At 47.1% G+C, this 12549-nt stretch overlaps 1 protein-coding gene across 1 annotated transcript in view; it reads left to right on the top strand.

Annotated features, from left to right (window-relative positions):
* LOC138567575 (uncharacterized) overlaps positions 1 to 12549 on the top strand; it is a 304059-nt gene that overhangs the window by 55504 nt on the left and 236006 nt on the right. Inside the window, exon 2 of the mRNA XM_069645940.1 lies at positions 742 to 1725. Coding sequence (XP_069502041.1) covers positions 910 to 1725 — 816 coding nt within the window. The 5' untranslated portion in view covers positions 742 to 909. The remainder of the gene's footprint in view (positions 1 to 741; positions 1726 to 12549) is intronic.

The raw sequence follows: 12549 nt of genomic DNA on the forward strand, positions 1-12549 counted from the left end.
TCTACAGCCCTTTACACATCTTCGGAGAGGGTTAAATTCATTCTTTCAGTGTCTCCCTTCTGCTGCATTCCAAGCAACCAGCATGCAAAGCATGCTTGACAACCTGGAAACCCAAGCAAGAGAGACCTTACTTTCAGCTTTGCTCCGTTATTTACAAATAAAGACAACATGGAAATGTGTGATTTCCCTCCTTTATTTGTGTAAAGATAAGCAAAAACAGAAAATCGGAGAGCCTTAATTTGGATTTTAGATTTCCCAGGATTGAAAAGTAAATCATTAGATGCTATAAAGGAAGAATATTAATCAATTAAATATTGCATGTTATGCAGAGTTCTCGTTATCAAAACTCTTGTTAGCTTAACATGTTGTTTGAACTGGCGCCCCTGACCCCTCCACCGCTGTAAGATCCCGCCCATTCCCTAGAAATTCATCCTGTAGAGTGTTAATATAAATGAGGAAAGCCGCCAGCACCCAATCCTACAAACCTAATCTGTCAACTGAAAATTGTTATCCCGAAGCGGAACACTGCCTGCTGTGCCCCAGTTGGGTGGTCTTAATACCGGGATGAGGGGAGACACAGTATGTAAATCCTGTAGGGGAGACCTGGGCTTCCCTTGATTGGCCATATAAAACCCCAAAGTATTTTCCTGACAATAGAGTGTATTGTAATCTCATAACACACTGCTGTAAGAGACTGATCATATTATTTGTTCATTTACTGAAATAAAATTCTCTTTACAGGATATTAGCCGGTGGGAGCAGAATATTACAATGGACCAGTAAGATTCCATAAAACAATGAAGCCTCTAGAAAGACGGGCACCACTGCATTTCTGATCAGATTTCAGATGTTGGCAGCAATACCTATTCTGAATCTGTCGACCATTGAACCTTGAGTTATTGCCTGGGAATGGAGCAGCTGGATGCGAACAGGGTAATTGGTGTTGGCCGTGCCCATACTGCTGCAAAGAATCCCAGACACAGCAGCCTACAGCAACTGACGGAGGAGATTGCAGGCGATGACCTTACAATTGCTGATTTGGAATCTCAGTTATGTGAGGCTCGAAAGAGCCGGCAGCTGCTAAGGATATGTCAGGAGAAAGAGAAGGACCTGAAGGACAGACCTTGCCAGCAAAAACTGGACATGTGTCCGGAGCCTAAAAATGAAACCGAAAATGAAGAGCAGCTGTGCTTGGAGAAGGGTGAAATTGATTTGCACTCTCACCCCAAACTACAGGTGGGTCAAGAAGATGGAAGGGAACAGCATGCGCAGGAATGGAAGGAGAAACTGGGACAGGGAATACCGATCTGGCAAGGACAGCTGTTTCTAGAGGAATCTGCAAAGCATGAAAGAGGGAGGGGGCATGAACTGCAGCCGTGCCTTGCAAAATGTGGACAGGATCCCCTCCAACTACAGGGGTGTCTTGAGAATAAAAGGAAAATCGGGCATGAATTGCAAGTGTGCAAGGAAAAGTCTACTCGGGAGATAAATGAAAAGGGCAGCCAGGGGCATAAAATGCATCAGGATTTTGGCACAGAGTATGGACATGAAACACAGCTAATCCAGAAAAAGGAAAAGCGGCAGGAAGGCATGCATGGCGGGCAACAGCCACAGAAACTACATGGGTGCAGGGAGCGTGGAGGCCAGCCACAGGTGGAGATATCATTGACCGGGAAAAAACAGCTGGAAGAGCATGAAGAAATTGAAATCGCTGCACGAATTAGGGTGAGTTCTATTCATTTAGGTGCCTGCCAGAGAAGTGTGAAATTAATCTGCCTGATTGTATATGTGAGTTAACATGTTTTTCTAATTCACAAGCACCTGAGCGCATACTTCATTGTTCTTAAGATCAATGCAAATTTCTCTTTGTTCATTTTTGTAGCCCAATTGTTAAAAAAAACTATTGAATTGCTGAAGCCTTATATGATATTAGGGAAACGTTTTATAATGTAAATTACCTCATCTACCGTGTGTACATGGCTAGTAGGGCTCCAGGTCATGCATTGATTGCACTTTCTGCCCGATGGGTCATCATTGTGTACCTTAGTGTGATTGGGTGCTGATTATGGAGAGCCTCCAAGAAGAGTTTGCACAACTCAACATTGGCAATTGGGTAAGTGTTTGTATCTCTGGTCCCCCCCCCATGCCCATTTACCATCATGGTGCTCTACTTTTCACCCAGAGTGACGCTTGCTGTCCGCGATTGCCCCTATCCTGCTTCTCCATCCCAGTCCCGCCTCCTGCCCTTATTGGTTAATCTCCCCGCGTTGTGCTGGAGGGCCTAACCCACGGCATACCTGTTTCCTGAGCCATTTCAACATTGGCAATCGGGTAAGCGTTTGTATCTCTGGTCCCCCCAGGCCATTTACCATCATGACATTCCACTTTTCACCCAGCGTGACCCTCGCAGTCCGCAATACCCCGTTCCTGCTTCCCCCTTCCAGTCCCGCCTCCCTCACCCTCCCGTTGGCCCTTATTGGTCCACCCCTCCTCATCCTGGACCTGACCTGGGCAGCCCTTGCGGCTAAGGGCCCCAAGGCAAAGGGCGGCTCCAACAGAGGCAGCTCCAGAGAGTGTCTGCGGATGTCAGCAGGGGAAGCCAGCCATCAACCAGCAACGACTACCAAAGTAGGTGTCGCCCGGGCGGGGAGTACAGCAATCACTGTACTCTAGAAGCCCGGCCCCTCTACTTGCCCCCAAAAACATATCAGGCCAGGAAGTTAACACTAACCAGATTAATAACTAGACAGGACTGTAATGTCAGCCAGTGCCTCACTTCTAGTTATGCCTTCTGAATATTAGCATGCGTTACACTTAGATAGAATTGTGGACGTTGGCCTGCGTCACACCTCTGGGGAACGGTTAGTTTAGCCTTTCAGCTACATCTAGAGGGTGCCACATTGGGATGGAACTGTGATTACTAAGATTGTACTGTCAATGTTAACCTGCATCGCTCTCTTAGGGAATTCACAATGCTAGCAATCTCCCACTACAAATGTACTCTGAAATCTAGGTATAACAAACCATCTATGTCTGTTATATTACGGTACCCTAGTGTATTATATAGTGAAACCTACTGCACTGTGAAACCTAACCTCCATCTCTGTTTTTTTTATATGCTGAAACCTACTGCATTGTGAAACCTAGGCCTCTCTCCCAATATACAGGACTCTCAAATCTATGTGTAACCTCAATCTTGATCTATTATATGCTGAAACCGACTGCATAGTGAAACCTAGCCTCCATCTCTGTTTATTATATGCTGACACCTACTGCACTGTGAAACCTAGGCCTCTCTCCCACTATACAGGATTCGCAAATCTAGGTGTAGCCTCTATCGCTGTTTATTACATGGTGAAACTTACTGCATTGTGAAACCTAGGCCTCTCTCCCACTATACAGGATTCCCAAATGTATGTGTAGCCCTTATCTTTCTCTATTATATGGTTAAACCTACTACACTGTGAAACCGAGGCCTCAGTGGTCTAGGACTCCAAAATCTAGGCCGGTTTCCTCTGCTGCACTGGGCAAAGATTGCCGAAGCAGAACAATCTCGAAGCTTAGGGTATGTATATCTCACACCGTCAGGGTGGACACAGGCACAGACACGGCCAAGCATCCATGCACGGTAGAATGCTACTATAGCTAAGCACATGCAGTCTAGCATCACATATAGCCGTCCAGACTGAAACATCTGACGTACCTGAACACCTCTGCCACTAGCATACAGCAACTACCACCCGAAAAGGAACTTGGTGTAGCTGGCTTCACGTAGACACTCTCAACAATAGCAATCTATTGCAAACCTTCAACAGCCACCCATATGCCTGACCTCTCTTTGGGATGCTTAGTCAAGACTTGCCAGCCACCCAAGTCCTAGACCGGCAACATGCATCGCCTAATCTAAATTCCCTTGAATTTTCCACCACATTAACTACAGACACCTAGGGCGTTCCAACTGAGAAAAAAGCGCATTGAGGCCGCACAAGTGGGGAAAGAGCACTATATAAATAGCCCAATACAATACAATACAAATGGATGCAAACACTCTCGGGTCATGTATAAAAGATTTGCAAAGTTTGAATCCTAAAGAAGCAAAAAGACTGGCAAATTGGATTGGAAATCAAGCACAGGCAGTAGGTAGTATAAGTCTCCTGCTGTTTACAAAGTTAGGGTATAAAGTGTTATTGTTTTGCCCCAGAGCTTTATCACGATTTAGGAGCTGGGAAAAGTACATCTTATCAGCCATTTTCTCTGAAGTCATAACTGTACCTTTTCTCATAGAGGACCCACACATTTTAACATGACTGAAATGCATAGATCCCTGAGATTCAAACTGTTAGAGCTATGGTACAAGCAACATTGAAACTGCTCAAAATTGTTGTCACCCTGCAGCTTTCTGTCTTTCTCGAGAGTAATCATCTTCTTCATCCCTTCCAGGCTGGTTTTCGCCCTGGGTTGGGTATTGAGCCCGTTTTGATCTCTCTTCTTTATGACATTGCCCTGCTTCAGGACTGCGTAGAGACTGGTGTTCTTATTCTCCTTGATCTCTCCACGGCCTTTGATTCTGTGGACCATCATCGACTCCTTCACTGTTTTCATGAAGCCAGAATCTCGGGTGTCCACCTGACGTGGTTTACATGTTTTCTTTCTAAAAGGACTCAGACGGTCTCTCTTCTTCCTTTTACTTCCTCCCCTATCACTATGGACTCTAGGGATCTGCAGGGTTCGGCTCTCTCTCCTCTTCTGTTTAATCTATACATGTTGTCACTTGCTAAACGTACTTTAATCACAGCATTCACTTTTTTTCTTATGCCGATTACACTAAAATTCTCTTTCGTCTTAACTTCCACATCCACTGTTCCTCCTTATAAATTAAAGAACTTTCTCTCTGCTGTTGCTGACTGGATGTCAAAAATCTGGCTCAAGCATAATGGTGACAAAACTGAAGTCTTATTGTTTGGTTCCATCTGCTCCGATTCCTCCTGGACGTCTGAATATTGGCCTTCTTCTCTTGGGCCCTTTCCGGAACCTGCCCCTATGGTCAAAAGCCTAGGCATAAAAATCCTTTCCTCCGGTTCCAGGTCAGCCCAAGTGTCTGCCATCTGCCAAATGGGCTTTGCCAAACATAAAGTGTTGAAAAAGGTTCTTCCTTATCTTCCCAGTAACTCTCCAGCCAAAATTGTTACAGCCTCTATTATGGGGTCTATTGATTATTGTAACGGGATCTATCTTGCCAGCCTGAATTCCTATTACATCGCCTTCAGATCCTTCAAAATTCAGCAGCCCGCTTGGCACTGAATGCCCCTAAACTAACTAATTCCCAGTAGCTTCTTCTCCAGCTTCACTGGCTTCTGGTGAAAAGCTGTATTAAGTTTAATGTCCTGCCTTGTTCACAGTGCTATTCATAGTACTGGGGCGGAATTTCTGCGATCTAAACTTGTTACATACAAACCTTGCAGAGATTTCCGCTCAGCTAACCTTTCACTTCTCTGCATTCCTCGGTTTCTACATTCTCAGGCCGGAGGAAGATCCTTATCGGTCCTCAGTACTATTCTATGGAATGGCCACCGAGCTGAGTTGTGTAACATTGCCCAATTCCTTCTTTTCCCGCAAACATTTAAAAACCTGTCTGTTATCATTTTTCCCTTGATCCCCTCCTGTTCTCTCTGACTTAGCGCCTTGATACCCTTACCGGTCTTTGCTGGCGCTTTATCAAGTAACCGTACAACATTAGATCATTTGCCCTGGACTATAATGAGTTGCCTTCTGATGAAAAGAGCCTGTAACAAAGAAGAGTGCAAGGCCCAACTATATGTTTTGTCCGATATCAATGGAAGCAACAAAAAGCAGTTCTGTCCCTAAATGTTTTTTTTCCAAAATACTTTATTTTTGCATTTTAACAATCAAACAATACGTGGAGTCCGATTTTCCCCACACTGCCCACCCAGTTTAAGGATACATATTGGTTGAACACTAAGCGTAAACATCATCGTTGCTTCATTCAACATTGTCAGTCCACTATTTCAATCAAGTATTGAATGTACGGGCCTGATCCTGACGGGCATGCAATAGTAGAGCTCAAATAAAAGCAGTCTCACATCGTGGCAATGTGCAATATCCTGGAGCCACCCTCTCATTGGATTACCCCTTGCAATAGTGACCACACCGGGGGTTGCTCCGGGAGTGAGGTGAGGAGGCTCCTAAGTGGGTGCTGCATCCAAAAGTACAGAAAAACATCTAGCGCTGAGTCGGCCATCCTCCCACCCCCTTAGCCCCCCCCACGCCTTGGCCTGCTGGACTGTGCGAAAGACACTGTCCACAAATAGATTGCAATGGTCTCAATACCCAGTTTGTTGGCTGTTAGGCAAGATTGTATGTAGTACCTTTTGTGTGCACTACAACAACCCAGACCTACTGGCAATAGGAGCTCAACCTTTGGTATAAGCTTGTACTACACAGGTTGGTAGCATGTTGAGCAGCCAGGCTTATCTCAAGAGTGGTCCATTTGAGCTGTAGGGGAATTACACAGAGATTCACAGTGACTAGTATTCAAATAAACACTTAGACACAAGGTTTCTTGAATATACAATTATGAATTTATTTATCAGTCAGTTAGAATAAGCCGCCTTCAGAAGGGAACAATATAAAAGCAACACAAATACACTTCAAAACTACACACTCTTAGTTTCTAAATCATTAAAGACCCTTTTGGGATGGCCCAATGTCACAACCTACACCCTCCGGTGACTTCAATAGCTGGGGTGCTGGGGACATTAATATCTTATTGTTGGATTTAGAATACTCTTGGAACTTGGTCAAAGGAAAAGGTTATTAGAACCAACAAGAGATCACAAATATCCTTCAGCAGGAAAATACTTTTCTATCCCCCAAATACTTTTTTATCCAGAGTCATTCAGTATAACAGGTTAAGCCAAAGTCAATGGGCAAAACTTTATATGGGCTGAAGCACTTCTGGTAGGTAAGTAGAAATGTATTTGCACAATGTTTTAGAAGTCTTTGAAGAAAAGAAGAATCAATGTAGGGTCATAAGCTGTTTAGGCTTGTGAGTAGTAGAAGATGCAAACAACTCTACAATAAAAGGTAAGTTCTCTCAGACTTTGCAGTACCTTTGTATTGAAGGAAAAGTGCAGCAGATGACTCCTGTTCCTATGCAGCTCTGCAGATCTCACTGTTCCTGGGCCTCAGTCGTGGGGACAAGAGGGAGGATATCTGGGGACTCCTGCGCTGCAATGGGACGGACTCTGCTCGCGACCGGCAATCTTCAAACAAGTAGCACTTCAGTGTTTTAGCTCCTCGTGACTACTGCAAATAGCAACACCGTAGTTTCTGGCTGTCGAGATGGACTTTCCCTGCTTCTGGGGTCCCGCACTCTGTTGAGGGGGCTCAGGCTCGGTCAGTCCTGCTTCCTGGGAGTCTGAAGGATCTTCATGGAGCTCTTAGCTATCTTAAAAGCAACGCACACAATCTGATGTTCCTCTCCCTGGAGTTTCGGGTTCCAGCAGCAACTCTGTGGAAATGCAACGAGCTCATAGAGAATGTCCAGGTGGCTTACTTTGGAGTTGATTAGTCCCACCGTCTCAAGGAGAGAAGTCTTCCCTTCAGGGGCTTCTCTGTCGATATGAATTTGGAGTTTCAGCAGAGCAGCAGGGCTTCATTGGGCAAACCAACGGTCCAGGAGTTGCAGCAGGCGTCCTCTTCAAGTTCTTCTTCAGTTCCTTCGTCCAGTGGTCGACTCTGGCTTCCAAGCCAAAAGCCTAGCCTTTTATTCAGTTCTCTCCCATTCATTCCAGCCTAGCTGTCAGTCACCCAGCAGGTTGGCTGTCCTTGCCGGACAGTCAGCCGGCCAATCAGTACAGAGTGCATTTGGGTCTCTTAGGAGACTAAGCACAGGGAGTTTCAGGCACCTCCCTCGCTTCCTGTCCCCACCAGACACCCTGGAGCGAGAGGCAGGCTTCTCTCGTGAATCCCACCAAAGGCAAAGCGAACAAAGGGACCAAACCTGGTTTGGCGCGCAGAGTAAATCTCAAGAAGGACCTTTCCACACGAAAATGGCGAAAAAAGAAGACCGGGCCATTTTGACACAAATGGCACCCTTGGGTGCTTTACTGCAGCTGCGAACGCAGCCCGCTGTTAATGCACACCACGGTAGTTAAAAGTAAACCACTGCCACCAGCTATTCAGTGAGGAAAGGGTAACATAAAATTGTTACATGAGAAGCTAGACAAAGAGGATACTAAGTAACCCCTCCAGCACCCTATTGTAAGATAGCGTCTAGAAACTTACAAATGTAAGTTAAGTCAATTTCACTTAACTGCTCTGGGAAACAATAGTTTATCCCAGAGAAGGTATTTAAACCTCGGGGAAATCCGAAAGACTTCCCTGTGCCACTGCACTGAAGGTGCTGTGTAAAACAAAGTAAAAGAGGATGCCTATGGAGTTTGTTAGACTCCACAACCAAAAGAAACACAGATTTCAAAATCTCATTAAAATATATGAGCGAGTGGGAAAAAGGGGTCTCACTCTCTCCACGTAAAAAAAATCAAGTCCTCAAAATCCAGCAAAGTTGTCTCTAAGGTGGAGGGAATTGGCACATTTCTGAGAAGTTTCCCTAACATTGGCCCATTGAACCTTCACTGGTTATAGCTAACCCTGGTACGTGCTGTGCTGGAAGGAAGGAGAAGCCTGCCCTCCCCACCATTTTATTCCAGACCGCGCAGGTTATTGTAACGACGTTTACTGTATTCGGTGAAGCCAGAGACTCCCTGAGAATCGTTGCCCGCAACAGGTTGGGGGCCACCAGTGCCCTCTCAACCTGTACGTGTGGTGTTACCAAATATGTGGCATACCAGTGTCCCAGAAAGTGTGCCTGTGCCACCCAGTAGTAACGTTCAAGATCGGGGAGAGCCAGGCCCCCTCTTGCTGTCGGCTGTGTCAGTGTCACGTAGGCCCTCCCGGCCCATGTCAGATGGAGGATTTGCCCGCACAGTCATTGAAAAAGCTGCTCGACACTAGTAGGGGGTCGTTGAGAAAGAGAAACAGAAGTCTAGGGAGTACGATCATCTTAACGATAGAGATTCGCCCAAGTAGTGTATGCGTAAGCAGCAGCCATCTGGCCACCGCTTCTTGAAGCTTCCCCATTGTTCTCCCATAATTATTGTGAAATAACTACTCCCAGTTGCGAGACACCAGTAGCCCCAAATATCGGACCCCAGTGGTCTCCCACGTAAAGGATAGTTCCGGGACTTTTTTTTTATTGTCCCTACGGGTCGGCCATGTGTTTGTAAGCATAAATCGGTAGATCGTAGAAAACTTTCCTATGGACCTTACCCGACTTTTCGCCCATTATCGCACTCGAAATCAGCCTCCATTTTGTGATAATCCTATCATTTCGCCCCATCGACCTGGCTCACCTGCCTTTGCGGCACTAAATCAAATCCCCCGCCCCTGAAACAGACTTTATCAAAACATTCATATTCCCCGCCTCTATCCGTTACGTGACTGTGCTGCGTAGGCAAACGCGCCCAGGCGTCTTCTACGCGACTCCACACAGAACCCGGAAACCAACACAGATCAGCTCACAGCACAGCGCGCCACAATTCGGAATATGAAACTGTACTTTTAAATCAAACCGCAAGATTGTAAATGTGGTAAAGTACATTTATTGGACATCAAATGTTTAGAGAATATTCAGCGATTTGCATTTTTATTTGCTCACGTTCCAAAAAGTTCGTTTTGAGGAACGCGATGTTCCTTTGCTGTACACAGGGTCTTAGATCATCTCACAATACAGCGCCACAATTCGGAATGTGAAACTGTGGTTTAAAAGCAAACGGCAAGATTGTACATTTGGCAAAGTACATTTATTGGACATCAAATGTTTAGAGAATATTCAGCGATTTGCATTTTTATTTGCTCTCGATCCAAAATAGTTCATCTTGAGGGAAGCGATGTTCGTGTGCAGTACACAGGGTGTTGGTTTACGATAAAATAAGCTCTTCGGTCGCACTGATAATCGCATGGCTGTTCCAACGAGGCACTAGGCCACCACAACGGTAGGTATGTTGCATCTAACCGTTAGTACCGCGTAAGGGCATACTTGTACTTGGCGATCGTCCCATAAAATGGTCAGGGTGGTAACGTTGTTCACGCGGAGAAGCAACTGGCGGTTGAAAAACCCATCCGCCGGTGTCTGGTACTCGTGACACAGACAATGATGCAGGATGTACCTGTTTTAAAAACATAAAAAGTGAAATTAGTCTCACCATCAGATCTTTATTAAAATTATTCATTTCATTGCTAGGACAGCGCTACTGGGTGTACATAAGTGTTTGAAGGCGTGGCGAGGCAGGGAGGGGGGGAAGTGGAGTACAAGGTAAGTAGCATAAAATAATAAATACATAGGGCTAGCTGGTGGCAAGTGCAAGGTAAGTGCAGAACAAGTGCTGGGAAGGGGGGGCTGTAGGATACTGAGACAGTCCCCCAGTGCAGGGGTTGACAGTGAGGCAGTGCAGGTTTTGAGGTGCTTCCGTAAAAGATAGATAGTGCGCGGTACAAAACAATATGCCACATAGAACGAACAAGTACAACTTAACCCGTCTTTAAAGCCACTGGGCCTCATTACGACCCTGGCGGAAAGTGACTGACCGGACCGCAACAGCGTAAATAGCGTTTCCGCCATTGCACGAAGGAGCAAAGTGCGGCCAATCACGACCCATCGGGCACGAGCATTACGCCATGGCGGAATCCGAAAGGCTGCGATGGCGGAAATGACCCCAAAACGGCCCTTACCGCCGCCGTACGCTGCACCAGGTGCAATACCGCCACCCATCTTAGCGGTCACCGTAATGAGCGGTCACCGTAACGAGCGTGCACCGCAAATTACGGCCACCGTAAATATACGGAAACGGAAGTAAAAGCATGTGGCCGGAACGGGAAACAGCACGCCGCACAACTATAAAATCCGAATCCCAACACAACCATAAAAAATCCGACCCTGACACACATCCCAACCCGTTAGCAACCCCAGTTAAAAAAAATAAATATGGGAAAGGTAGCCAAGAAAGCGTGTGACCGCAAGCGGCAGGTACACTTCTCCCGAGAGGAACTGACCGTGCTCACCGAGACCCTCCAGGAAAATTCCGCCGTCGTCTTCTCCAGTCAAATGACCAGGACGGCCCTTGCCAACAAGAAGGCCATATGGGCCCTGGTGGCACAGCGCGTAAGTGCGGTGGGGACAACACCCCGCACGCCACAGCAATGTCGCAAGCGGTGGGACGACCTGCGGATCCGCGTACGCAGCATACTTTCTGCGAACAGGAACATCGCCACAGCTACCGGGGGGGGTTCAGAGTCGCCCATCAAGTTGACCCCCTGGGAGGAAATCTGCGCCTCCACCATAGGAATGGAGAGCATAGAGGGAGTCGGAGGGATGGAGAAAGGAGTGCCGACATCCGGAGAATCAGGTAGGTTGGCCAAGAGAAACAATGCGAAATCCACAAACCACGAACATGTGCAGTACCATGTGACCCCATAGTGCAATACATACTTTGCCCTGACAGCGCCCTCTAAAAGTCAGAATGAACAAACAAATCAATCAAGAAGCCATAAACAACCCCTACATGTGCAGCATGCACCCCCTAACTGCAGGCAGCCAAATGAATGCATCCTCAATCCACACGAAAATGAGACCACCTCCAAGGCCCAGTCCCAAATCAGCCTCATGTACCACCCCAATGCATTTGATACGTTGCCATTCCAAATCCGACAGACCCATAACTAACGCTCGCCCCTCTTTACTCCACCACAGGGTCCGATACCAACGACGAGCTGCAGGACACCCCTACCAGCACGCCTGCAAAGAGGGCCAGGACCAACGTCCCAAGAGCCTCCACCTCAGGTGCAAGGATCAAGACACGGCAGCAGCAGGAATCAAGTGGCAGCACACTGGAGGGGACTGCAACAGGCACCCCAGCAGCCAGCAAGTCCACAACCCCAGCACCACAGGTCCCCCCAAAGAACGTATCTGATGGCACTGCCTCTGGTGGTAGCAGCACCATAGGTGACACAGCTGTCATGCCAGCATGCTCCGACACGGAAAACAGTGCTGGCGACGTAGGTACCATCCATGACCTTTCCCAATCCCCCTGCATGTTCCATCCCCTACACCATGACGAAACCACGCAGGGGCACCCTGAAGACGACGACTGGCCAACCCCCACAAGTCCTGTGCCAAGGCAACATGTGTTGAGCAGCCCCCCTGTCACACCACCGCAAATGTCCATGGCCCAGCAGAGGCAACAGTCCCTCGACCTGCTGATCGAGCAACAGCAGGAAGCGTCCACGCTACTCAAGGACCATGCAAATGAATGCGGGGGTTCCAGGGCAGCCATGGAAACATCCACCGAGACACTCAGGGCACAAATAGAGAAAAGTAGTGAGAGCCTCAGGGGAGAAATGGAGAGAAGCACCGAGAGCCTGAGAGCACAAATGGAGAGAAGCACCGAGAGCCTGAGAGCACAAATGGAG

The sequence above is a fragment of the Ambystoma mexicanum genome, chromosome 2p (genome assembly GCF_040938575.1).
Source record: "Ambystoma mexicanum isolate Mex_15411 chromosome 2p, UKY_AmexF1_1, whole genome shotgun sequence".
Taxonomy (NCBI): Eukaryota; Metazoa; Chordata; class Amphibia; order Caudata; family Ambystomatidae; genus Ambystoma; species Ambystoma mexicanum.